Consider the following 27100-nt stretch of genomic DNA (forward strand, 5'->3'; position numbering starts at 1 on the left):
ATTCTAGTGGGTCACCTGTATTGATTCTTTCCCCGTATTTTAGACCTCTGCACTCAGCATTTCTTGTTCTGCCGCCCAATCAATATCAATTCCTCCTGGAAATTACATTAGTGTTTTTAAATACGAGTTCACTTGCGAAGTTTAACTTTTCCTGTACATCTGAGAAGCTTTGGGAAGTTTTTCTTCTTTTTTTTTGAGATGATGGATTAATTGCAGTTGTGTGTGTGTGTGTGTATATATATATATATGTGTGTGTGTGTGTGTATATATATAATGGTATTATATATATAATATATAACATATATATATAATGGTATTAGCATAAGCTATTTTAATTTACTTGACTTTTCTGAGAGTTTAGTAGAAAATATTAAAAATTGAAAGTAAAAAAGGTTCAGACTTCTGAAAATTGAATCATTTAAGCATCTAAAGAAATGAGAATAAAAAGAGATTTGTGATATATATAGAAAATGAAATTGTATTCCTTTTTCAGATTGTTTAACATGTTAGGTCATGTTTAACAATTGCATTCTCACCTTAACGTTAAGCAACAGTTTTGCAGGTTTATAAGTCCCTGATTTTTATGCACGCGCTCAGGGTGGTTGCACGTCACCTTAGCGGCAACGCGTATTGGGTTTTGAGCCGAGCGCCAGGAATTGGCGTGAATCAAGGGGTCTCCTAATGGTTCCCTTGTAACAGCCGTCCTTGGATCTATTAGCAAATCAAATCATTGACTCAAACGCTGAAAAAAAATCATTGAATCCCTCTGCGTCTCTTTGTGGGAAGCGTCCTGAACCGTAGGAGGATCGAATACCTCTTAGTTGTTCAAAGCAGTTCATAGACAGGCTGTCAGTCTCCGTTGTATAGATCCCTTCCAGAAGGAGATGACTTAATGCTATAAGATACGTTACTGCTGGTAGGATTAAATCCATTAAACAGAAGTCTTGAGGGGATTCGTTAACGGGTGTTTGCCCTGCCCTCTGCAAGGGCAGAAGCGCTCGGTGCTGTACGAACATCCAGGCGGAGGACGGAGATTTTAGTGGTGTTGCTGGGGTGCACAACGAACCCCCTGTATAGGGATTTATATAAATGTGCCCCTTCACATGCTATACGCTCACTCCTTTAGAGTTATAGCAGCTAACTCGAGAAAAACTTGTAATACTAATCCTACGTGCCTGCTGAGAAAGGCAATAGCATCAATATGTTGATGGGAGTTTCAAGCTGCGTTGGAGCAATACTCCTGGCCTCCGTGGTCCTTTTTTTTCTTTAAATGCATGCGTATTTTTGCTTCTATATTTCCTTTCGATCGATTTTTTTGGTCGGTGATTCAACAAGTATTCGGCACGTTTGCAGCCGTACGCCTCGACCAGGGAGAGCTGGTCAGTAGAGGGCGGCATTAGACCTTGTGTTTTGCGTTTTCTCCTCTTAAAAGAAATTAGAATTAAATAACGGGTGTGTGTGGGGGGGAAGAATGTGGAGAATGCTGTGCCTGCCAGAGCTGCAGGCCATGTAAGGGAATATAGTGGGGCCAAATACCCACCGAGCAGGGAGGGGGCACGCAACGCTTCAAGCGATGTCACGCTGACATCGGGAGCTGAAAAGGGTCGTTTTACTGATAGTCACGGCTTTTAAGCAAGGAAAAAAAAAGGAAAAAAAGAAAGAAAATAGAAAATAAAAGGGTGTTTTAAAAAAAAAAACAAAACAGATGTTTGTGTATCCGTGAAGGAGCAGTGGGATTTTTCAGAACTGGTTCCCGAATTGGTTGAAAGAGGAAAAATAGGAAATACGCTGGCTTTCCGCATGCCATAATGTAGGTTTTCATGCTGCAGACCAGGATCAATCCTTTCTCCTCCAGCACCATGAGAATCATTTGCCTCATGCCTGATGCTTTCAAGATGAGCTTGCATACCAAGCTTGGGGCGTATGGATTGCATATAGAAGGATATGACAAAATAGCACCGTTAAGGTTTTACCTGAAATCGGGTCTTGCATAGAAGTGGACTATAAAAGGCTGCAGACTTTAGCTAAACGGTGGTTCCTGGAGCTGGGAGAAGCAGCCCCAAAGCGCACGTTGCCTTTGTAGGTTGATCGCTTGCGAAGGACTTTTTCTTATCTAGCTTTGAAGAAGTTCCCGGGAGTGGAGCCCCGGTTTGCCTGGTGGTGGAATTCATGCTGTTCTCCACCTGCATCAAAGAGCAAGAGACGGCGGGGAAGCAGCGCATGGGTGAACCTTCCCAGCATGTTTTAATGCGTGGTTTAATCGTGCGCTGTGGAGAGGGCTCTGGGTCGGAGCAAAACCCAGTTGGAGATGGAGCCAGAAGAGGGACCGCAGTCTCCCACATTGCCCACGGCTGGTGCCGGGGAGGCGCAGGAGCTTGAGTTTCAGCATCGTGGTGCAGCAAGGATGAGGACGGAGCTCGCGGCGCCTGGGTTCAGCCGCTAAGCTGGAAGGGGGAATTTTGCAAAGGTGAGAATAAAAGCGTTGTCTGTCCCCCGATTCGCCCGACGCAGCAGGGCGGTCAGTCCAAAGACACCGGCACCGCTCCGGGAATGAGGAGAACGCTGGTCTCCAATGAGCAGAGCAATCTGTGACAGAGGAAAACCGGGAGCATGAACGTTTTTACACACTCAGAGAGCTCACTGGGATGAGGCTTTCCCAAGCACAAATAAGAAATCGCCATAGAAGTCAGTGGAGCGCTGCAAAACCTTTGCGAAAGCCGACATGAGCCCCAGTTTGCAGCTTCTGCCTGGACGGTTCATGGACGCTGGTGCCTTGACGCCGGGTCCTCCGCGGGACAGAGCCATTAATGGTCACGGAACTCAGCTCCGAGTGCAAAGGTTTTCCAAACTGTTTTTTGGAAAAGAGGCTTCAGCAATACTAGAATTGTGGACATCAAGATTTCTAGGTCCTTAAGTGAAAATCTGACATTGCAGTAAAATATTTCTAGTTGCGCAGGACGTGTAGCTGTTAGAAAAAGACTTCATAACCAAGTCCCTCATGAATCTGTTTCTAAAAAAAGGCAGGCAACTGGTGTTTATCTTTAAGAAACACCAGTCTGTTGCCTAGTCACATAAAATACAGGTTTAAAATATACGTTTAGCGTTCACCGTTATAAATATTTGAAACATTCAAATAATATTTTTTAATAAGCACAGGGATTAATCTGATTACATAAAGAGACAGCATACCTGTTTACAACGCATTCGTCATAAAACGATGTTCACGCACTGGTTATTTTTATATTGGTCGCATAATACGTGTTTATTACTAATCCGATTTCAAATATAAATGAGTTGTTTTGAAGGCTGGACAAATCAGCACAACAGACCAGGCTAATTATGGTAGTTGAGTGGTACATTATTGGCAAGAGGAGATAAGAAACACCGCAGGGTCCAAAAGGCGATGAGAAGGAGCACCCAGGATTGCAGATGCTTGGGGCCGACAAGAGGTCTGATGCCGTTAAACGCAGGAAGGAATGGCACCATGCAGCTCTGAAATCAGGCCGGAGGAGCGAGCCGCTATGGATTCGAATAATTTTTTGGGGAAAAATAAGTCTCTTGCTGTTTGCACCTTTCTGGGTACTTTACTTTCCACCTTTCGCAGCCGGAGAACTGATTTAAAAAAATCAGCATGTTGCAGATGGCAGCAGAGGTTTGCGAAAGAGAAGGATGTAACTATACGGTAAGAGAAGACAAACATCAGTTTTGATCAACGTGAGCTTTTACCAGCGCACTGCTGAAAACCTGTGCAAAAAACACTGCGCAAAAATGTGCCATTAGAAGCTATTACGGCCAGCTGGGGTCCAAAAGAGTCGATTAAAAGACAAACTCAGAAATGATCTCACCCGGAAAAGGCTAGCGGGTGCAGATGAAGTCAGAACCATATGCATCAAGATGGGATTTGACCCCAGATGTCCTGATACCCTGAGCGCCTGGATCATGTAACCCAATAACGTCAGATCTATATTCTGCCCAACGCCTCTCTTAAGCAACTTAATACAAAGATGATATATAGCGTGTGTTAGGCAGTCGTAAGGTTGCTGGCTGTGCGGATGTCGCACGAAAGCTGCTTGTCCCTTGTCTCTGAAAAGGAGGTTCGTGAGACCTTCAGTGTATGTTGACCATTCGGTCAGCAGATGACATGCAGGGCTCTATATGGCATTTGGATTTTGTCTCCGTTGCGTGACCAGGCTGGATTATTTGTGTCCTCTGGCAGTCGCCCTGTGCCACTCGCTGCATGGGTTGGATAATGGATGAGTCACAGCGCTCTCCCGTCTCTTTACTGCGACCCGGAGATATCATATAGCAGAAGGAGGACCATACGTGGAATAGTGAAGATAAAACAATCCCAGAGCACTGGCCGTCCTGAGCGGTTACGCTCCAATTCCTGGCAGGGAAAGGATTTCTCCTGGCGCGAGATGAGAAGCGTGAGGGAGCAGGCCTGGCCCTCCCAGCTGTCTGGGCGTGAAGATCAGCAGCCTCGGATCCAATGTGCAGGTCCCACGTTCCTTCAAAAGTTGCAGCTTTCCCCGATCTCGTAGCTTTATTTGTGCGAGCCAACATGTATCCTCAAGCCTCTCAACTTCTGTCTGTTTTTCCAACTGTGTCAGCTGAGTTCAGTTTTTCTGCAAACTTTACCTCCTTTATACCCTTTGAGCATCATGGTTTCCAGAGTAGATCTGCTTCCTTACATTTAGGATAACTGGTCCCTGGGTTCATTTGCCAGTAGCTTTTGGCCGAAAGCAAAAGAAAACTACATTTCCAGCGTTCTCCTTGTTTAAATGCTGCCTTTGCTCCGCATAGTCAGTGCCCTGGGACTGTTGAGAAAAGCAGGGGCATAGGCAGTGTCTAATTGTAGTAACTGGAAAACCGCACTAAGTACTTATTTTGGCAGTTTTCGGAACAAGTTGTTGCTTAGCAGGAACCCAAAGAGACTTCTTAAGGCAGTTGGATCATTTTGAAGCCGCTTCTGGCTTAATCCAGCTCACAGGAGGATGTGCCCAAGCTTTGCTCCGAGCTGACCTAGCTGGGCAGTTCAGCCCTCTTTGGCAGATGGGAAAAAATAAACCGGTCGCTTGAGGTGCGTATGGATGGGAAGGCTCAGGATCAGGGATCACGGACCTAGCTCCACTCTAGACCTACCTGGAGATCTGCTTCCTATCTGCAGCTCCTCTTCTGTCTAGGGGTGGCACGGAGAATGGGTTCACTCTCTCCTGAAGTAAGCCCAGCCCCGAAGGTTTGGTTTGGGTGGACGATAGGAGAACGTGCTACCAGCAAACCTGTGGTGTCCCCTCCTACCCCGCAGAGCACCAAACGGGCACCAAAAGCGAAGGGGTGGGGAGACCTTCTGCCACCATGCGTGATCATCAGATGGGACAAGCTGTTAAAATCCAACTGTTGTTGAGACAGTGGGAGAAAAGGCATGGCTTACAAAGAAACCTTTCAAGTGAAGTGTGTCAGATGCTTTTTGGACTGCAGAAGACCTGTGGTTTCTATAGACACATAGGCAGGTTAGCTATGAATAGGGTCTTATTAGCAAGGGAGCGAAGCCAGAGGGAACTCCTACGGCTTGCTCTAATGGAAGGAAAAAGTAATAGGCTCTTGACAGGCTTGTTGAATGCGCATTCAACTTCCCGTTTTACATAGATATTGAGAATAGTTTATTGTCGTGCCATTTATATGCAAAACTCATGTTCCTCTCGTAAAGATGTCTGGTGCTCTTCTACCCTTTTGGCTCTGCAGCCCTGGCAGCGGGAACCACAGGTAGAGGCTTTCCTCCGGTCTGAGAAATAAGGGGAGGGTTATCTTTCACATAAGGACCTTGTCAGTGCACTATGACCTTGGTGCCTTTAATTTTGATGGGCAAAGGGCCCTCGAAGGACTACGGGAAACTTGCATCTTAATGTGATTGTGGCACGTGCATGCGTGTATGCTGGGGGCGGAGGGACTGAAACCGCTGCGTTATATAGATAATCCGGTGCTATTACACTGTTGTAATGTCTTGTCATTTTGCCTTGCATGACACAAGCATTCATTTTTGTGTTATTATGTATGCTTCTAATGCGATATAAAAAGCTAAGCATATTACCAATTACAGTGCAGCCCGCTATTATTTTTTTCTCATCTCTGCAGTGAGCATTTTTTTGTCAGTTAATAGATCTTGGGGTATTTTTCCTCATACACTGTCTACTCGGAATGATCCTTTTACTGGGAGGATTTCCTAAGGCAGGCTGCAGCGGTTGCATGTTCTTCACCAGAGCTGCTTCTCAGTGTTTCTTAGTGATAATGGGGAAAAAGAAAAGAATCTACATACTAAAGAAAAACCTTGAGATAATCCAGCCGAGGTGTTGATTTGACTTCACTTAGGAATCAGTGGAGTTTAAGAGAGAGCACACGCTGCGTGAGTGTATCTCCATCCCTTCAGTGGGGAAGAATAAATGGGTCTCGGGTCTCATTTTTAATTGAGTCTACATTCATCAATGCTGGATGCTCCAGAAAGGCCCCAAATGAGGCAAGTCCAACGTCATGAACAAATAGGGCTTCTTTGTCGGAGAGAAACGGGGCTGAAGCACTCCCCAAATACTGCTGATTCCTGCTCCTTGGGCTTGGCGAGGCAGCTCTCCGCGACGCAGTAGTTCTAGCTGCAGCGGTATCCTTGGCGGCTGAATTATTTGAGGACAGAAGAGAGGTTTGTCTCGGCTGCGAGACCCCAAGGAAAAGTCAGATGTGTTGGTGTTTCAGTAGGTGGCACTCCGTCCTCTGCGTCAGCGTGAGGGACGAGGTAGCATCCCACAGATGAGACACGGCGACTCTCACGGACGCGCTGCAAATCCAGTCAGTTACGGCACGCTTTTTGCAAGAGGTCAGCTTCTGTGCGTGCCGCTTTTCTGCATGCCCTTCTGTATTTTTAGCCTTCTTCACATCGTAAAGGTGGTGCTGTGAATAAGTGCATAGGGAACGTATCCTGCTTTGCAAGTGGCTCCGGTCCCAGCAGTGGCTAAAGTCACATGGGCACTATACCTGCCAATTCTTCCCCAACCTGCCCAAAGCTAAGACCAGCAGGGAAATAGGCTGCAAACATCCAAACAGTTCAACTTTCGCTTTCTCCCGCAGGCTGATCTGCTCCCGGAGATATTTTGGGAAAGGACTAAGCAATGGATTGCAATGGATTAAGGCGGGGGGGGGGGGGAAGGAAAAAAGCACTTCCAGGAGGAGGGAGATGTTTATGTATGTACTCAGTCATGCATCTCTAGCTTCTCCTTCCTGGCTGACTCCAGCAAGGTGACATTTGCCTGTCAGCGATCCGGCTTGCCACCTGAGTTTTGATTGGCGAGCACCGCGCGATGTTTTCGGCATAGGGAGCTTTCAGATGGGTTTTTAGCTTTGAAGATGGCAGCTGAGTGGGTGCATTTGGTGACAGATGATCCTTGAAAGGTTTAGAAGCAGAGCTATTAAAACCCAGAAGCTGCGCGCAGAGGAAATATTGTGAGTGTATGGGAACCTGCGCGGGGAGAGGAGAAGAAACATTGATGTTTAGCGGGGAAGCCTGTGATTCCCATCAGCAAGCAAGCCCTGGTGGCGTTTTGGGGCAGAGGTAAATCCATCTGTAGGTGGTTTTTTGTTTTTTGGGTTTTTTTTCCCCATCAATTCGCTGCTTACTGACATCTGGGCCGGGTGAGGCACAGTATTGCAGTGGTCCGACCAGCAAAAGGCTTTGGGACCCAGAGAAAGTTTCGCTCGCTGACTCCCTTAACGAACTGCAAGCAGGCTTCGTTTTGCCTTCCCCAAAGCAAGTCCGCCGTTGCATTCCTGCCATTCTTCCACGCAAAGCTTTTTCTTCTCGTTCGCGCGCTCGAGAAGACAAAGCAGCTGCTCCGAAAACCGATTATTTTATTTTTTAGTTGTTTTTTTTTTCACTGGGAAATTTAAGCTGAAAAAATGGGGTCATAGGATTTATTTTGATGGGTTTGGGGCAGTGGGAGCTTCGTTCTGCTGAGGTTGCAAGGCAGCCGGTACCCCGAAAGCCTGAAGTACGAGCTGCACAGGCAGCTGCGGTCCCCAAACACCCCTTGGCTGATGGTTTCTTCAGAAGAGCAGTAAACAACCCAAAATAGGCAACTGTCTGCAGCCTTCACAAGGCAGGACTCAGCTGACAGGTTGTAAAGACCTTTGGGCTTCCTCGGCCTCATCCTGAAGGTTTACGGCTGTTCACCATAGCCACAAATCTAAAACCATGCCGTAAAAAATCTCTCTTTGGATCTTGTAGGTCTTACGAGACCAGGAGAATCTGCTTTCCACCTGTAAATAAATATTTTCTTTAGCTCTAGTTAGTTGAATTCCACTTTTATTTCCCATAAAGCCAGCAGCAGCAATCTCAGGGATACACTAAACAGCAGATATGTGACTTTCTATAACCAGTGGGGAGAAATCCTTGTATGAGAGCATCCTAAGTATATGATGCCTCATAAAACACGTCAGCCCTGACAGCCTACCCCTCTGCGGAGCAGCATTTCTAATGTTTTTCTCCGGATCCTTTCTAATAGAAACTAAGTAATGTGGCTTTACCGCTCGTTATTAAGAAATTAGGCACAACAGTTTCCCCCCCAGGGTTGTCGCTCTTTTGAAGCCTGGGGGACTTCACTTAACCACCTTGTGGTCTTACTTGCGCAGAAGTTAATATCACTTCCGCAGGGAAGAAACCAATAAAACTTTAAGCGTGTTCGCTGGATGCTATTAAAATAGTTTTTTACCATTGATTTCTAGCCTGTAGGCAGCAGGAGTGCATCTATTTAATGCCACATTGCTTTAAAATGGAAATGTTCAGAAGATATTTGGTCCTTTTGCCCCTAGTGAGTTATGTAAGATGTAAATGGAGGAAGTACATGGCAAAAAAATGCCGTCTGAACTTAAAACGTGTTGTCAGCCCATGAAAAAGACCTGTGAACTTTGCTTTTGTGCCTAGCAAATGCATCAAGAAGACTTAAAACTGAAGCAATTTACATAAGCCAATTCTGTTTTTCACGCGCATCTTGAAAAATGCAGGAGGTACCAAATACGTGGAAGAACCTGCAAAGTCTCATGCAAGATTTATGAGAAGAATCCAGGCCCTTTCAAACAACAGCTTTGAATAAGGGGAGTAGTTGTAATTCCTCATCTGTTCTTTTTTTCTTTTTCTTTTTTTTAATTTTATAAAGACCATCTGCAGGTTGAAAGCTGGAACTTTGGACTCAGCCAAGTGCCAGTATGTAGCAATAGAAAGAAAGAAAAAAAAAAAGCAACTACAAAACCCATAAACGCTGTCTCTGTCTGGATCGCTCTCATTTCCAACTAATGCCCAAACTGGAGGTCTGGACAGCCCTGCTAACGGCAGGTACAAAGGTGCTGCTGCCACCCACCTCCAAAAAATGGATCCATCATGACATTCCTCCCCAAATCCAGCTCCCAGGAAGGGAGCTGAAACAGCAGCTCCGGCTGCCCTGAAAGCATCCAAGCACGCTGCTCCGGCGACTGAGCGCTGCGAAAGCTCTTGGTGGGGATTTTCACCCTGTGTCCGTGCCATATTATCAGGAAACCAAGCCCAACTATTCCTTTTGCCCACAGATCCCTCTTTGCGTCCTAGGGGGCCAAGCGCGGGAGCCCTATTTGTCACCGTGTGCATCACCGTCCCTTTTCTGTGCTGGGAGAAGGCAGGCAAGACGCAAGGAAACGGAGCCATTTGGCACTGAGGGCTCCGCTGATCTGGCTCGTTTGTTCCGTTTTGGGGTATTTTTGTGCCGCAACCCCGGAAACAGTATCGCATAGGTAGAACCAAAGTGTCGTGGTTTCTCGGCACATAGAAAATCCCAGTGCATGATGCGGTGTGCTCGTGGACTAAGAAAACCTTGATGTGTTTGGTACAGTAGAATTTAGCTTATACTTTTGTGTAGGTATATATATATATGTCTGTATATATATATGTATTGGGGCTACACAGAAAGTGCACCCATATTTTAACCTGCTTTTTCAGTGCTATGAGACCCATATGCACTGCCTCCAGATTTTTTCCAGCGAAGACACACTTGACCAATATTTACCTGAAAATCTAGGGGTTTGGAGGCCAAAGCTCAGGCTGAGCAGGAGCCATGCCTTTGCCGGGCGCTGGCTTGCGCATTCCCTCGTGGAAGACAAAAAAAAAAGGGCTGCAAAAAAAGTAAGCTCGCGATAAGCAGGGCGAGTTCTGTAGGAGCAAGTAGCACCCTTGATTCAAGCAGGTGGTGGGGAGGGAGAAGACGAGGGGACATCCCCGAAAGCGGGGTGCGCGGTGCTCAGCACCGGTTGCTGCGGCCTCCTCGCAGCGTGGGGGCCGCTTCGCCGCCCCCCCCCCCCGCAAAAGCGTGGAAGCAGAGGGGGTTGCAGACGCTGCCCTTGGCACAACCCCCCCCCCCCCCGGCTCCTTCCCCCCGAGCCCCCCGGCCCGCGGGGGACGCGCAGCCGCGGGCGGGCGCGGCTTGCCCGGGGCGGGCGGTCCCGGCGGGCCGCGGGTTCGCGCCCCGCTCGGCGCCCTCGGGGGGCCGCGGCGTGCGGGGCGCTGGGAGCCGGCGGCCCCCGGGGGGAAGGAGCGAGGCGCGGCGCGGCGAAAGTGCATCCTTGCGGACGCCCCTTCCTCCCTGCCTTGCCTGCCTCCTCCCCTCCCTCCCCCTCCGGGTGCGTGTGTGTGTGTGGTGTGTGTGTGTGGTGTGTGCATGTGTTGAGTGTGTGTGTGCGTGTGCATGTGTATATGTGTGTGTGTGTGTGTCTCGCTCTCTCTCCAGTCTAGCCTGACGCAGGCAGATCGAAATCACCCCTAACAACCCGGGCTCCGGAGCGCGGTGCCGCGGGGGAGGCGGCGGGGGTCCGGCTGCGGCGGTGCCGCCAGCGCCGCTGCCCCGGCGCGGAGCGGGCCCGGGGCCGCAGGCAGCGCCCCGGCGGCGGCGGCGGCGGCGCGGGGAAGTTGGCCCAAGTGCGGGGAGGCAGCGGGGGGGAAAGTTGCCGGGAGAGGCGAGGGGCGAGCCAGGCAGCGGCCGCGGCCAGGACCATGGGCACTTTGCGGGATTTACAGTACGCGCTGCAGGAGAAGATCGAGGAGCTGCGGCAGCGGGATGCGCTCATCGACGAGCTGGAGCTGGAGTTGGACCAGAAGGACGAACTGATCCAGAAGCTGCAAAACGAGCTGGACAAGTACCGCTCCGTGATCCGGCCCGCCACGCAGCAGGCGCAGCAGCAAAGCGCCGGCACCTTGCAGGGGGAGCAGAGGACCAAGAGGCAGGCGATTTCAGCCGAGCCCACCGCCTTTGACATCCAGGATCTCAGCCACGTCACCCTTCCCTTCTACCCCAAGAGCCCACAGTAAGCAGGGGTTAAGCCTCGGGGATCCATAGCGGCTGTCTTTGGGGAGCGGAGCGCTTCGCTGCCGCGTCTCCCCATCCGCTCGTCCAGGGGAGCCGCCGGCACCTTGCCGCTTGCCGCGGCCGCGCTGGCGCCCGGCGCTGCGCTGCGGTGCCCCCCGCTCGCCCGCCGTGCGTGCGGGGTGGCGGCGGGCAGGCTGTCCCCCCCCCCCCGGCCCCGCTGCCCCCCACCTGCGCGCTGCCCTTCCCCGCCGCATTGCTGCCGCCGTCCCCCGAGAGGGCGGCGCGGTGGCGCGGGGGGCGCTCGGCAGCCGCCCCGCCGCCCTCGCGGGGAGCCGCTGGCTGCCTCCCTGCGCCCGCTGCAGCCCCGGCGGAGGGGCCGCTCCCGTGACCCCCCCCCAGCCCCCCGCGGCTCCAGCAAGTTGCTGCTGCCTTCCCGGGGTGGGAAAGTTGCGAGTGTGCAGGTTGCGTTGCGGGGGGCGGCGGGAGGGGGCGGCCGCGCTCCCCCCCCGGCCCCGTGGGGCTCTGCCGGCGGGCGCCGGCGAAGCGCACGGCCTCGGCGGCAAGTTTGGGCAGAGGCCGGCGGGCGCCTTGGGGGGTTTCTGGTCGCGGGGGTTGGGGGGCTGCAGCCGTGCGGGAAGCGAAGGGAAGGGAGGAAGGCAGGGGCGCAAGGGATGCCGTCGGGGGCGATGCGAAGCCGAGGGGGCCAGGAAGCGGCAGGGAAACTTGTAGGCTGGCGTGGGGACAGCGAGAGAAGGAGGGGAGCGGGCTTCAGCGCCGGCTCTCCGTCAGCCTCCCCTCGCCGTGCCCGGCCTCCTCGCCGCACGAGGAGAGGTGTTTGCTCGGTGGGCAGCGGTCGTGGGGGTTGGTTGTTTTTTTTTTTGGGGGGGGGGGGCGCGAAGCCTGTAGCAGCGGCTTGCAGCACTGTCCTGGTGTGCTTGAGGCTTGGCAGAAAGGCGGCTCGAAGGGAAAGTTGTCGGCAGTGTCGCCTCCCAGCTCGAAACACGTCTGGGACGTGGTCTGTCCTTGTTTCACACTTGCCGCAGATTAGGCAAATCACAGCGATTTAATGGGGGAACGCGGGGACCTCGCCGGAGCCGCGTTGCCTCCCCCACCCAGCGCTTAATATCTTTTTGTTTGTTTGTTTTTTAACGACTAGCCAGTAAATTGTAAAGCATTTGGTTCAACCTTTTAACAACAAAAAAAGACTCTCCAGCGTTGAAATCCCTGCCTTTATGTCAAAACCCACTTTTTTTTTATCACGAGTGCGGGTCTCCCAAGCGGGTTTGGGGCCCCGCCGGGGTTACAGCTCCCCGCGGCCGTTGGCGGCCGTTGAACCTGCGAAGGGCTGTGGGGAGCAGCGGGCCGCCCGCTGCCGCCCGTCGCGACACGTGGCCGTGACGGGAAAGGGCATGGCAGGCGTGAAGGGGCTACATGGTGTTTTTTTCTCCTCAGAGATGACATCGTGGCGCAAACACCCGCCTCGCTTCGGGTTGGCGCGGGGGGGGGGGGGGGGAGGCGAGGCGAGGCCCCGGGGCGGCCCCGCTGCGGCCTGGCGGCCCCGGCCTCGCCCGGCCACTCCGCCATAGCGGGTCTCCGCCGTCTCCTGGCAACGGCCGCCCGCCCGCGGGGGGGGGGAGGGGAGGGGAGGGGGTGGCGGCGGCGGCGGCCGCCTGCCCTGCCCTTCCCTTCCCCTCCCGCCTCCCCCACCCAACCCGAGCGTCTCCGCAGATATTTTGCCCTTTTAAGGCGAATCGCCGCCGCTCCGAGTTCAAACGGCGGCGGGGAGAAAGTAGCGGGACCCAAAAAGTAGGAAACGCGCGGCCGCCCCCTGCCCCCTTCCCCCTCCCCGCGCGCCGCCGCCATTTCCCCGCGCGGCGGCGGCGCTTGGGCCGGGCCCAGGTGTGTGGCGGCGGCGGCGGGGCGGCCGTGGCGCCCCCCCAAACCCGCGGGGAGCCCCCCCTGCTCGGCTGGGGGAGACCCCCGGGCCCGCCGAGCCCCTGGGGCCTCTGCCTAGGCCGGGCCCGCGGATGCTGCTGGGCCCCTGATGGAAACGCGCCTCGTCTAGTCAGTGCTGAGGTACCGTTTTCCTCACCCTTTCGTAGGGCCGTACCCGCAGCGGGCGCCTAGCGCTGTTGGTGGAATAAGGCTGCCCACAGGAACAGGCACATTAATTTCCCTCGGTTAAAAACGCAGAAAATATTTTCATGAGTGACATAGGCCCCCGAGCGCCCCGTGCATAAACCGGCACCAACTCCACCGGGCGATTGCAGCCAGCGAGGCGTTGGGACGTTGCTTCCCCAACCGTTTGGCGCGAAGGAACCGGGAACAGCGGTGGATGGTGCCTGGTGATTTCGGAGGGAATACTAGCAAGTGTGGCAGTTCTTGCGTTTCAACTGGTGGATCGATCCGTCGATTCTCCTAGGGCTTGTGGAAATGCTTCAGCTCGAAGCAGAACAAATCTTGAAGCTCTGCTGTGTACAGTCAAATACGTAGGAAGCCTGTCAAAACTTTGAATTAACTTTTTTCCTAGCTGCAATTCTAATTCCTCCTTCCTCATGTTCCTTCTTCCAGTTTTATTTGGGGATAATGCACACCACTTGCCTGAAGCAGTGTTTAATATTGACTTTCCATGGTCAATACTATACATAACACTTTAAGTTAACTTACTGCTTCATACGATAATTGTTGAGGTGAGAACGATCACTTGTTTGCTGCATCAGTAATAAACTTGGCTCAAGCCAAATAGTTCAGTTTTCTAGAGTATTCGCTACCTTATAGATTAGTCATGTTATGGTGATGAGAAGCTCTCGGAGCTTCTCACCAAAGGGTGGATTCCCACCGAGATAATGCAAAGTCTTCTGGATGTAAATTGTTATCTCAGGTGCTTACTGAAATCTGTAAGTTACGGCGCTGATAAGTACTTATAATTTGAGCATCCAAATGGAGAGAACTGCTACTTAAAAGAAGGAGAAAAAAAATGTCAGCGATGTATTTTCTTATCTGGATTTCTTATAAAAAAAACGTAACCTGGATTAGCCAGACTTAGTGGTGCGGTACCTGGGAGCTTCTGGGTGTGGAAACACGGTTGGCTTAATTTGTTGGGATCATGAATGCCTAAATCATGCATTTTCTTCTACTTCTCTGCGTGAGACCCAAATATGGCTTGCATAGTGCTCCTGTGTGCTTGAAAGGAACCTCTTGTCTTGATTACATTAAAAATGTGACACAGAATCTTTAGGCTATTTTGATGTTGTATATAACCATTTATGGCAGCAATGGAGGGAAAGGCAGAGAGGATCTGGAAGCGTGGGTATATACTTAAAATAAGTTTCAGAGCGCACAGGACTTTATTTGCTGTTGCAGGGCTGGGCCCCTATAAATTTCACTATAAATTTATCTTGCTGATGTGAAGTTGCACTTTGGGTTCCCATGAGTTCATACCTAAAATATACGGAGGGACATGACTTGCCATTTTCTTCCGAGTTAAGAGACCAGTGAGAGAAGCCAGATATTTGCATCTTTATCAGGCTTTGTATTTGAGTGACTAGAAGGAAGTTGCCTGAAGTGAGAGTTGTTATTCCCCCCGCCAATGGAAATAACTTGCAAGAAGTGAGTGGAGAAAATGGCTAAAGACCTGAGAAAAGCTGGAGCGTTTTCCATGGTGGAAAAATGCCATGACTAATCCTTATCTCATCTTCATCTTCTGAAATTTGCTGCTCTGTTTGTTTTTCCGCACCTTTGACCTGTCACAGGGTATATTTTGGCTGCTAAGGGCCTGTTAGCATTAAGAAGACTGTGAGACCAAGTTTGCGCCAACAGTTAGCCCGGTTAAGATTTTGCAAAGCTGAGAACCCAAGAACAGCTTTTATAACCAGGAAACTGTAACTCTTTCTTTGCTTTTGTTGCTTTGCGTTTAGGATGGGAAAATACCCATGCCTTTAAAAAGAATGTTCCCTTTTGTGATTGACAACAGCTGTATCCCTTTTGTAGACTGTGTAATCAGCATATTTTGTGTTCCAGAAGGAAAAAATGTGCAGACATAACGTAAAACAGAGTAGACAGCTAATGAGTGTGAGGGATCTATAGGGCCCCGTCTTCTCTTGTCCGAGGCGGTGTATATTCTATCCTTGCCTCGAGTGAGATAAGGAATAATGCTTTGTCATTTATAGAAAATGTTGAGTAAGATGAAAAACGGCGTGTTTACATGAGTTAACAAACTTAAAAATGCTTCGAATGTGGATTTGGGAAATCTGCCAAAATCCCACAGATTCACTTTTTGGGAGGGGGAGGGGAAAGCATTCTGTGAGTCATATTTAAGAGTTTTTTTTTTTTTTTTTTTTTAACATATTTGGTTGCATAGCCGTGGGGGCAGTACAACATACATACAAGAGGTTTAACTAAATCCCTTCAACAGCTAAATTGCTTCTTTGAAGGCAGATGAGCACATCTTTTATGGACTAGAGGCATGTTTTTAAGTGATCACAATAGTAATGAAATGAAGTAGAAATATTTGAAAAAGCACTTCATATTTAGAGTATTTGCATAAATATCAGCAGATCATTTTATAAATGGTATCTATGCTGCAGTACCTAGGAGCCTCCCATTAATTAAAACTCACAACGTGTAGTGCTAAAAAAACCCCCTTTTCTTAAAACCCACACATTCCTATTTCAAAAATAATCTGGAGGATGGTTGCCAGCATAACTTAACCACTAGAAACTGAGATTGAGGGACCTATAACTGGGAACTGAGGCAGCCCTCCTGGAGTGATTGCTTCCTAAAATCTAGGGCAGAAGCTATGAGATTGGACAAGCAATGCTGGCCTCCTTAGTCGTATTACATTCTGGTTTTGGTGTCGTCGCAGAAAATAGCGTATCCAAAGCGGCATCGCATCATCACTCAGCAGTGCTGGATGCAAATGGGCAGGGAGGAGGGAGAAACCTTAAATTCTTTTTTTAGTGTGTGTGTATGTGTGTGTATATATAACTTAGTGTGATGTGTTATATATATAAATAACTTAGTGTGATGTGTCCAGCAAGCAATTAAAAGCATTTATCATTTGTTTGAGAGTAATTAACTGCTGTGGTTACTCCAGTGTTATGCAATATAATGTTAAGTTGATTTGACTGTCGTTCAGCACTGTTCTGCAGAATGATTTATGTGCCTGGAAAGCTCTGCTAATTCTTGATTGAACTCTGACAGCCGTTAATGTCAGCGGACTTCTACGGGCATGCAGGACTGCTGCTCCCAGGCTTTGCGTTGAGGGGTGGCGGGGCAGCGTCCCTCTGCCGGTAGGAAGGTCTGCGCCTGCCACGAGCTCTATAAGAAGCGAGAAAGGATGATGCGCTCGCTAATGTGAGCTGTGGCCCGGAGCAGCGCCTGGAGCAATGATATCCCTTAGGCCTCGTGGATCAGCTTGCGCTGATTAGCTTCCCGTTTGTCTTGTGGCTGTCGAGGGGAGGTTAGAGATACCAGAGCAACTTTCTCCCGCTGGTCGAGCGGCGTTTTGCCACTCACACCATATTGCTCTTTCTGTCTTTGGCTCCAGCTGGCTAATTTGAGATGCTGTGAAGGATAGCAGCTCCTGTACCGAGCCTTGCTGAGTCTGGATGTGTGGGGCCTGTCGCCTCCCCAGCGGCCCTGTCCTGAATTTCTTGAAGCTACGCCATTGGCCGAGGCGGCGTGACAGAGTTGCCTTGTGAACGGTCTCCTCTCTGACTCGCGAAACCATCTTGCACGCAGCAGATCGGAGAACGGGCCCCGTGGCATCCCCAGCCCCCGTTTTTATTGTGAAGGGTTACGTGCTTCCGGACAGAAGTTTTGCATAAAGTGTGTCGGGGATAGTGGAGGACGCAAGTCAGTCAAACGTTATTTTACTCTGTTTTGACAGGTCTGATTCGGCAGTGGTGGAGTACGGTGATGGTGCTAGATGGGGCTTTCCTCTGCGCGAGGCTATATGTGACTCATACCTTGGCGCCTGTGTCATTTAATGCATTGTAAAGTGGCATGTGTGAGATTGCTGATAGGTTTGCTCTTTGTGCAATTCAGCCTTCTCATCCTTTGATCAGGGACCGTGGTGAGGAATAGCTATATTTAGTTATTATGCAGAGGACAAAGATTTTTCTGTATTGGCAAGTACCGTTCTGGGTTGTCTCTGAAGTGTGTTTGTTTACGTACGGCATAAGAGTTGATCGATTAAGCTGTAATGACTAGAAGATGTTTCCTTCAGAGGAAGGGTCAAAAATAATTAGTTGGACAAGGCTATTAAAGCCGTGTCTTTGTTTTGTAACTTTGTCTGATTCTTGCCTAGACTAGTGATGGAAATATTAAACCGCAATTTCAGTTACTTTTAGCTGACTTAGAAGTATGCGTTTTTGTGGCTCCTATGAATTTCTGCTGCTTCTAGATACCAGTTTTAGCAGTGTAATATAATATAGCAAGTTGTTAAACAAAATTGCACTGAAGCTTTTATGCTGCTTATATGCAAAACAGAAGTTAAAGTATTCCACAAGCCTAACAAACAGCAGGGTAAAACAAGCTAACGATGCTTAACAACAGTTAATTTACAAACTGTTTTTTTAAATTATGATGCATAGCCACAGATTTGCTTTCTAGAGAATTAGCTTTTCTCCTCTTGTCTGTATTACGTGGCGAATGCTGTTGGTAGGGAGGTTTTAAGTACATCAGCAGGAAACAAGGTCCAAGACGTTTGGCAAGAACCCCACCGGAGTTCAGCAATTTTCCCGAAAGTGAATACGCTCCGGGCACGAATTCCTTCTCTCCGGACTTGCTGTGAAAGCTTTCGCATCTTGCGTTCCTAAATGTAACATGCGTCTTACATGGCAGAAATTAATAATAATAATAATAAAAAGCGTGCTAATGTTGGAAATGATGTAGAAGCACAAACCTATAGACTCCTCAGCTGCTAGCAGCAGCCTGTATTGGAGGCCCCTGGAGAAGGACTACTTGCCCTTAACTAAATACCGTCTCTCAGAGCACCAGATGCAGTGTATGAGTCAAAGGAAGAAATTGCTTAGGTGCGTGCTTTTACAAAGTTAGAAACACGGGGACTTGATAGGTAACGGTTTCTTTGCTTATCCGCTTTGGAACAGATATTGTGGGTTTCTAAGGTTTCGGAAATCAGGTAATATAAACCTTGCCTTAAGATAAGGGGTCCTTGCTGACTGGAAACTACATTTTAAACTGGAAGGGTTGGTGTTTTAAACGCCACATCATTCCTGATTTACTGTCATAAACGATGCTCTTTGCTCCCTGTTTTGCTGATGTTTCTTGCCTTTGGCTTTTCCTGATGCTAAAATACTCGCATTTGTAACTGTCTAAAGGATGAATGTTTGTATAGATGTTTTTCAACTGCTGTTTGCTTTTTCTTGGGGGTATGTGCAGGCAGAGAAGTCCATGCCATTCAGGTTGCGTAGCTTGTTTTTTTTGCTTTGAAGGGCTGGTAGAACAGGAAAAGAAAAATATTTACTACAGTGGAGCCTGCAGCTCCTTCCTATCAAATAATTCCTTTCTCCTTCTGTGAACATCTATAGAAAGTGGCACTATCTATAGAAAGGGGTTGGCTGCAAGTGTGAAAGTTGTTTGGGCATGTCCCGTATCTCCTGATGTACTAAATGTCTGAAATTGTGTTCAGGTCTTTTAGAAACACTGGTAAGCATCTACCTTGGAAGGTTTGGGTCGCGGAGATAGCTACAGTGTACTCGCGAAACGGCAAGCACAGGACTTACATTTTACAATGTTCATGCAGTCACTGGTTTCCTAGGAAACTAGTGCCTGAGCACATATAGCCAAACTTGAACGCTGGTGCATGGTTTCAAAGTATATCAGCAGAAAATGGGCTCCCAGACTTGAAAAATTGCAAAGTGGAGTTAGGATTCTTTGGACTGTACTTAGTGCTTGTTTGTTAGGAACAATCTTGAAGCAGAATATTGCTGAAAAAAGCCCCTAGTCCTACTGCAACTCTTTTTTTTTATTATTATTTTTTATTTTTTTGGTCTGGAGCCGTTTCCTTTTTCAAACTCCTTTTTTTGATTAGATTTGTGAGCATATTTGTTGGAGGTGTTTCCTGTTAAAACACACAAACTGTGTCAGGAAAGCCTTGGACCAGCTCTGCAATGTAGGCTGGAAGTAGATTGGAAAAACACCCTGCTGGGCCAGCTTATCTTGTTCAGTTATTTAATATTCTGGTGGTGGGTAATCTGAACAAATAGAAGAAATCACACTGTAGCTGTCTGAGGTGACTGAAAATGAAACTATAGTCTTGTAAATACTCACATATTTTTAGTTAAATGATATTTTAGGTTCAAGGCAAATAAGTAATGACAACTGTGTGTATGCATGTCTATATTTATCCATGCATACATGAGTATTACATTAACATAAATATACTATGAGACTGACTTTTATTAAAATGCAAAATGAGTCACTCTTAATATTGGTAGCATATATAGAATATTTTCCCAAACCGCCTGGACTCTGGGAATGTAAAAATGCTGTTGGCTTCTGCTGTTTGGCAGTCGGTGTAATTCAGACTCGGTAGCAAAAGAATAAATAACTGGTGACATGCAACAAAGGCTTTAGACGTTCATCGCATCCCTGCCCCTAACCCCCTGGTGTAACGTGGTCCCTAAGATCTGTTGGAGCTTATTACTTTTTAAACCGCCTATCTGATGGGAACTTTCTGCAAAAATCCACTGGGTGCGGGGAATTCATTAGTGCTTTTGTAGTCCTTGGGCTAAACAAAGAAAATAACTTCCTTGAGATGGGTAACATTTCTGAACAGATGAAATCAGTTGCTCTATGACTCAGACAACAGCCCATCAAGGCAATAGTCAGGTACTTAAGCTGTAGTTAAACCAAATGTAATGCAAATAATGCCATTAAATAAGCTTTTGTTGGTTTGAAACCTCATGGTCAGCCTCGTGTTGACCCATGGGAAGGTGATGGAGCATGAAATCCTGGATACTATTTCTGGACACGTGAAGGGCAGGAAGGTGACCAGGGTAGTCAGCATGGATTTGCAAAGGGGACATTGTGCTTAACCAGCCTGACAGCCCTCTGTGATGAGATGACTGGCTTGGTGGATGAGGGGAGAGCGGTGGATGTTATTTATCTTGACTTTAGTGAAGCTTTTGACACTGTCTCCAATAACATCCTCATAGACAGCTGGTGGAGAGCAGGATAGAGAAGTGGTCAGTGAGATGGACTGAAAACTGGCTGAACTGTTGGGCTCAGAGCATTGTGATGAGCAGCATGAAGTCCAGCTGGAGGTCATTCACTAGTGGTGTCCCCTAGGGGTTGATACGGGGGCCAATACTGTTTAATGTCCCCATTCATGACCTGGATGATGGGACTAAATGCACAAAACTGGGACGAGCGGCTGACACACCAGATGGTTGTGCTGCCATTCAGAGGCACCTTGACAGGCTGGAGAAATGGGCAGACAGGAACCTCATGAAGTTTGACAAGGCAAAGCCCAAAGTCCTGTCTCTGGGGAGGCATAACCCCATGTACCAGAACAGGCTGGGGCTGACCAGCTGGAAAGCAGCTTTGCAGAGAAGGACCTGAGGGTCCTTGTGGACAGCAAGTTGAACATGGGCCAGTAACACACCCTCATGGCAAATGCCAACAGTATCCTGGACTGCATGAGGAAGAGTGGTCAAAGGAGGTGATCCTTCCCCCCTAGTCAGCCCTGGTGAGGCCACACCTGGAGTGCTGTGTCCAGTTCTGGGTTCTTCAGGGCAAGAAAGACATGGACCTGCTGGAACGAGTTCTGCAAAGAGCTGCAGAGGTGAAGGGACTGCAGCATCCTCATGTGAGGAGAGCCTGAGAGAGCTGGGACTCTTTAGCCTGGAGAAGAGAAGGCTCAGGGGGATCTTGTCCATGTGTATAAATATCTGAAGGGAGGGTGTCAAGAGGATGGAGCCAGCCTCTTCTCAGTGGTGCCCAGCGACAGGATGAGAGGCAATGAGCACAGACTGAAACACAGGAAGTTTTGTTTGAACACAAGAAAATGCTTCTTCACTGTGAGGGTGGTCAAACACTGGAACAGGTTGCCCAGAGAGGCTGTGGAGTCTCCATCCCTGGACATATTCAAAACTCGACTGGGTATGGTCCTGGACAACCTGCTGTAGCTGACCCTGCCTGAGGAGGAAGGTCAGACCAGATGATCTCCAGAGGTCCCTGCCAACCTCAGCCATTCTGTGATTCTGAAACAATGATCATCTTAATAGCTGTAGAGACGCTTTGAAAATCAGGGCTCTTAAATCGGAGAAATTCCATTAATTAAAGGAAATGGAGGAGCACAGTGGAAGCAGTGTTCATCTGTTTGCCTTTAGTTTTCAGGGTTGTTTAAAGCAGTGTAATTCTAGACGGGCTTACACAGGAATTTCATAACAGTAGTGGAAACTCCGTCAAATTTGGGAGAAATGCATTTTTTTTTGACCTGCTTTTTGTAGTTTTTTTGAGACAAATATTTAGATAAATGATTTCGAGACATGATAAATGACACATGATTTTTTTGTTGTTGTTGTTTTTTAGCGGTGTAGCTCAATGTAGCTGTTATGGAGATCACACCTGCAGTAACAGCGGCTTGCTTTTTTCGTCTTGGCTAGGCAGAGCTGGGTACCTGCACGGGAGCCTGCAGAGAGGTGTGGAGCAGATGGGCTGTTCTTCCCAGCGGCAAGGAGTTTTGGTGAGAGGCTGGCAGGGACAGACAAGGCAGTAGGGTTTCCTTTGCTCTCTCCTCCTGCAGTGACAAGTGAGGGGGAAAAAAGGAATTGAGTGTTTGAGTGTCGTGAAGGTAGGGGCTGAGGAGGGAAAAGGAAACGGTGGTACTTTTCCAGCTTGCTGGATGCGCTGTCTGCTCCCTTCGTCTCTGCTTCCAGGTTCCCCCGTGTGTGCTGGGGTCCTCCTTGTCCCCTTCGCAGCGTGTGTCCTGGCTCGGTATTCCCAAAGCCCCCTGCCTTCCCGCTGCTGCTGCTCTTTTCTGCCCACCATGGCAGGGCAGGCTGCCCGTCCCAGGCAGAGGGCTCTGTGCGCCCTGTCGTCTCCTTCTCCGTTCTCTTCTTAGCCTTCCTTACTTAATCCCCTGGATCGCTCCTTCATTTCTATTCCTGCTCCTCCCTCCTCTCCAAGATTTTTTGCCCTTCCTACGGGCGTTTTGCCCTTTTCTTCCCTTTCCTACTCCAAAACTCTTCCTTCCCTGGACCTCTCCCATAGGGTCCAGACTCTACATCTCCCTAAAAAAAGCTGCCTTGTTCCCACTATACACTGGGAGACAGAGTTCCCAGTAGCTTTGGTATACAATAGTCATGGAGGCTCGGTGTTTTTTTTTTTCCCTCCTGACAATCCAGCTTTTCTAGCACGCCAGTTTGTACGAGATCAGCCTGCTCGCGCCTGATCAGATGTGACTTTTCCACGGGCCTCCTGTTACGGGTCAGCAGCAATTCCATCAAGTCGGCTGCCGAGGCCTTGCTTTGCTCAGCCCAAAGACAGATAACGCGCGTCCCCCCGCCCTAAAGAACTAACGCCGAAAAGGCCGCAAAGCGAAAGAGCGGCTGGCTCCGTGTCAGCGCCGTAAGTGATAATGGCATTGAGTTATATTGACAAAAACATCATGATATACGCAATGCGGTGGCAGTGTCATTCTGCAATTATTCGGGATGTCCCTGTGCTCTGTTTGATGAAGTGCTTCTCCGGCTCTGGGAGGCTGCGCATCGCCTTTTATTATTGCTTATCCTTATTGCGGTCATGCCTATGGACCAAGCAAGAATAAAGCCTCACTGTGGCAGGAAGCATACAGCCGTAAAACAGCGGGCTAGAGCTCCGTTAGAAATGGGGGGTGTGTGTGTATATATGTACCTTCATGCTGTGCATGGTGTATATGTGAGTGCTCAAATGGAACTATTTGTCTAAACTCGCTAGGTATTTAAAAACTGTTTGAATCAGAGTGTATTTCTTTTTTTCCTTATGCATCTTTGCATTTTTTTTTTAAATCCTATTAATAACAGGGCAGTTGCGTGGAGGGGAGAACTGGCCTCCTGTTCATCAGACACTTGATTGCTTCTTATTTTCCCAGTTGCAGTCTAGGTCTATGAGGCACATGAGAGAAATGGAGCGTGGAGAGGCACTGGCTTTTCTACATTAGCAGTATGCCCAAACACAGATGTACTCAGATACCGTGATAATGAGTATGGTAGGAGAGCTTAAATAAGGCGGATTCTTTGTTTTACCTCGATGTTAACTTGGTTCAGAGCATTGCTTGCAATTCGTGAGTGGAAGGCGCAGACTTTGACTTGCCGCTCGAAGTTAGCCTTGTCGCGGTGGGAATGTAACTGAACTTCTGCAGCGTCGCTGCTTTGGAGAAGGGACACAGGTGGTGCGGCTCGCGTTTTATTGCTTCTTAACCGAGTCTGACAGGGTACCTCATAGTTGCAGCTTGCATTGGCAGGAAGAGCTCACGTGGCCTTTTTTTGGCAACGGCGCAGTATCCTGTTGCGTGGCGGGTATTATATTGCGGCACAGCAGCCTTTCATTAGCGGAGTCGCAAGGGAATGCTAACTATCCATCTTACTTCCCTCTATTCATTTGCTAGATTTATTAATGTGCCTGCAGGAGGGCACGCACCGTCAAGGAGTGCTTTCTGCAGACATGGCCAACCTGAATACCATAGCACACAAGCCAGTAATCACAAATTCGGGTATGTTGTATGTACCGCCGCTGTTTGTTAGGTATCGGGCACTGGGGAAATGACATTTGGCTGTGTGTGGGGGCAGACCTGACCTCTGCTCCTGTTCTGCAAAACCAGCTGCTCTACCTTCTGCTTTGCAAGCGTTATTATTCTCTCATCAGCCACCATGGCAGGTACTTCACAAGCGTGTGTTGTCCACGACCAGGAACAAATGATCGCTTCCCTCCTAAATCCCAAAGCTCTCCACTTTCTTTTTTCCTCCAGACTGTGTACAAGAATGACTGTTACTGTTCTTTAGGCAAAGCAAGCTTGAAAGAATCATCATCAAGCAGATCTCGACTCTTTTTAATTTCATGCCATTAGTCTTGCACAGACACAGCATTTTTATTTATTTTTTTAATGGAAAGCCAAACCGAGCTCAAATAGGGAGCCATTAGCCTGATGTTTAGAGCCTCGCTTGGCATGTATAGACCCAAGTTGAGGTATTATCCCTGTATTTACAGATACAAGTGGAAAAGCTCCCACAGAGGATGAGGCAGTCCCATCGACATAGTGAGGATGAGTTCTTGGGAAACTTGGTTGAAACTGGGCAAAGCAGGGATATGAATCCATGTCACTCAAATAAGCAGAGGCTTTACCTCTACGATATGGAGGCTCTTTTTTTCTCTCCTTGGTTTTGACCAGAAATTCCATCCATGAGCTAGAGGACTTTTTCTTTTTTTCTATTGCACATTTAATCAAAATGAACCTGTCTCTAGTTCTTAAATTTTCACAAATTTTTTTCCAAAGCAAAAAGGCTTTGGAGGCAGTCTCTGGGCAGATTTTATAAATTGGAGGCACGTTATTTGATTGAGCTTGCTGGATCTGAGGGCCGCAAGAATTTTGCTTGGCTGCAAGGCTAGCGCTGAAGAGGGCAGCTGTTTAGATCTAGCCTAATAATCTTCCAGAGCGTTGTGGTAGCATTGCTAAATAGGCGCAAAATTAATGAATGCGTAAGAAAAATGTAAAGCATCTTAAATTTGCGTACTACTTGTATAGGGTTTGGAAGTGGAGGTTGAAACAACCTGATTTATCTACTGAAACAGAGCAGCAGTCTCGGGGTTATCAAGACAACTACACAGAACGTAGATGCTTGTATAATGTCCTGAGAAGGCAGGATCTTTAAAGGTATATAAAGTTTTAATAGTAGTTGGAGAAGCCTTGTAAGGCTTGGATTCTAGTTCCCAAGCTGCACTTGTTTTTTTCTCTCTAGGTTTATTGTTGGGAGACGACAGTGCCGTGTCTACCGTACCTATGCTGCTGCACAGGTTTTCTTCTTTCCACCAACATCTTCTGCTTCTTTTAAACCTTTCTTGTGCTCTGCACGCTTTCAGAAGACCCCACAGTCTGTTTTTTGTCTGTTTGTATTGGTGATACTGAGATTGCTCAGACACAGCCACCGAATGCCCCGATACCATTTTCTCAGGATTGCTCTGTAAGACTCAAGTGCACTTTTCTGCAGTACATATATTGAGACTAAAAGACAGCTACCGCATCAAATTAGTGTGAAAGCATTGGAAAAAAACTGTAGAATATTTTTTTTCCCCTGAGTAAAAAGCTATCCTTTTGCCCGTGGCATATGCTTTTTAAAAGTATATCTGTTATGCAGGAAGGAATTCTGAGGAGTTAAATCGGTCGTCTGCTTGTGCCTCTCTGCACTCATCTCAAGAGGTAAATCAGATGCCACACTGACAGACATCTATCTGTGTGGTAAGACTTTAGTTTAAGTGATCAGGGAGGAAAAAACTCATTCTGGGTAGCGAGATGCATGTGCAGTAGCTTTCAGTGCAAAGAAAAGTAGTTCTTTTCCACAGGCACTGCCACGGGTGCCCAGGTATGTGATCATTTAAAAAAAAAAAATGCTTTGGAGAGCTACAGTGCTATTTAAACAAGAATCTCAAAATGCTATTTTTTGTTGTTGTTGTTTACTGCTTGAAAAGGCTTTTGTTAGAAGCAGCCTCTGTTCAGAACGCAGGCCTTTGAAAACGTTTGCTGGTGTCCGTGTCTTGTTGAATGAAATAACTAATGTTTCCACTTTGATTATTAGAGGTTTGGTTCACAGCCAAGTGTATCTGAGCAGAGCTTCTTCGTGTAGAGGCTAAGGTTAAGGATCCATCCTACTGCGGGTGCTTCAGCCGAAAACTTCTTTCTGTCCGCAGGACTCGGGAGAGTGGTCACGGTCCCTTACAGCAGAGATTTGTTCTGGGGAACAAAAAGAAAAAGTAATAAGATGGTGATACTACAGCTGGTTCCTTACAACGGCTAAATATAGACAAAATAGCAAGTAGTAGGGGAAAAAAATGTTCGCTCTGTTAACTGGGCTATATTTAGGTGTCGGATAAACAGATTTCTGCTTTTGACCCTCCCCCTCACACCCCCAAAACAGCTTTCTGTGCTGTCTGCAAATGTCTTGGTTGTTCATGGCTTCTGTTCTTTGCAAAAAGAGTAGTTCTGACTGGTAAGGAAAAGAGATCTGTTACAGCTGAAAACCTAAAAAGATAAGCTTTTGTATATATGGTCCCTGTGCCCACTCTTGTTCTTGCTCTGCAGTCCTTCGTTATATTTACATCCATAGGATGTTCCAGTTTACAATACAGTTACTACTTAAAATACAAAAAAAAGCCCACTATGACTAAGGGGTATAGGCTAAATAATAAACAGCTTCTCCTATAGTTGCTGTATTTGATATCACTTATGAATTTTTACCTTGCAACAGGCTATTTTCGCAGCAGTACTGTCGGTAGCAATTGCATGGTTAGCTCTACTTGTTCGTCAGTGCATAAGTGGTTTTTTATTTTATTTCATTAAAAACAAATAGTGTAATATTCTGCCAGAAGAGATTAGGACAGGGAGTCCTCAGAGCTGCAACTGTTACTTTGTGTTTGAAGAAGAAGGTTTCATACGCCCACAATAAAACGCTTCTTGCAACCTTAGAGGTGGCCTTAGTGCAGTATGAAGTTATTTTATTAGTTTAATTTTTGCT

At 48.0% G+C, this 27100-nt stretch overlaps 1 protein-coding gene across 2 annotated transcripts in view; it reads left to right on the forward strand.

Annotated features, from left to right (window-relative positions):
- Positions 1-27100, forward strand: part of PRKG1 (protein kinase cGMP-dependent 1) — a 487572-nt gene that overhangs the window by 25549 nt on the left and 434923 nt on the right. Inside the window, exon 1 of one of the 2 annotated variants that reach the window (XM_067299665.1) lies at positions 11015-11364. The exons of the other annotated variant lie outside the window; for it this stretch is intronic. Coding sequence (XP_067155766.1) covers positions 11054-11364 — 311 coding nt within the window. The 5' untranslated portion in view covers positions 11015-11053. Of the gene's footprint in view, positions 1-11014; positions 11365-27100 lie in introns of those variants that run through there. 2 annotated transcript variants of the gene reach the window in all.

The sequence above is a fragment of the Apteryx mantelli genome, chromosome 7 (genome assembly GCF_036417845.1).
Source record: "Apteryx mantelli isolate bAptMan1 chromosome 7, bAptMan1.hap1, whole genome shotgun sequence".
NCBI classification, from domain to species: Eukaryota; Metazoa; Chordata; class Aves; order Apterygiformes; family Apterygidae; genus Apteryx; species Apteryx mantelli.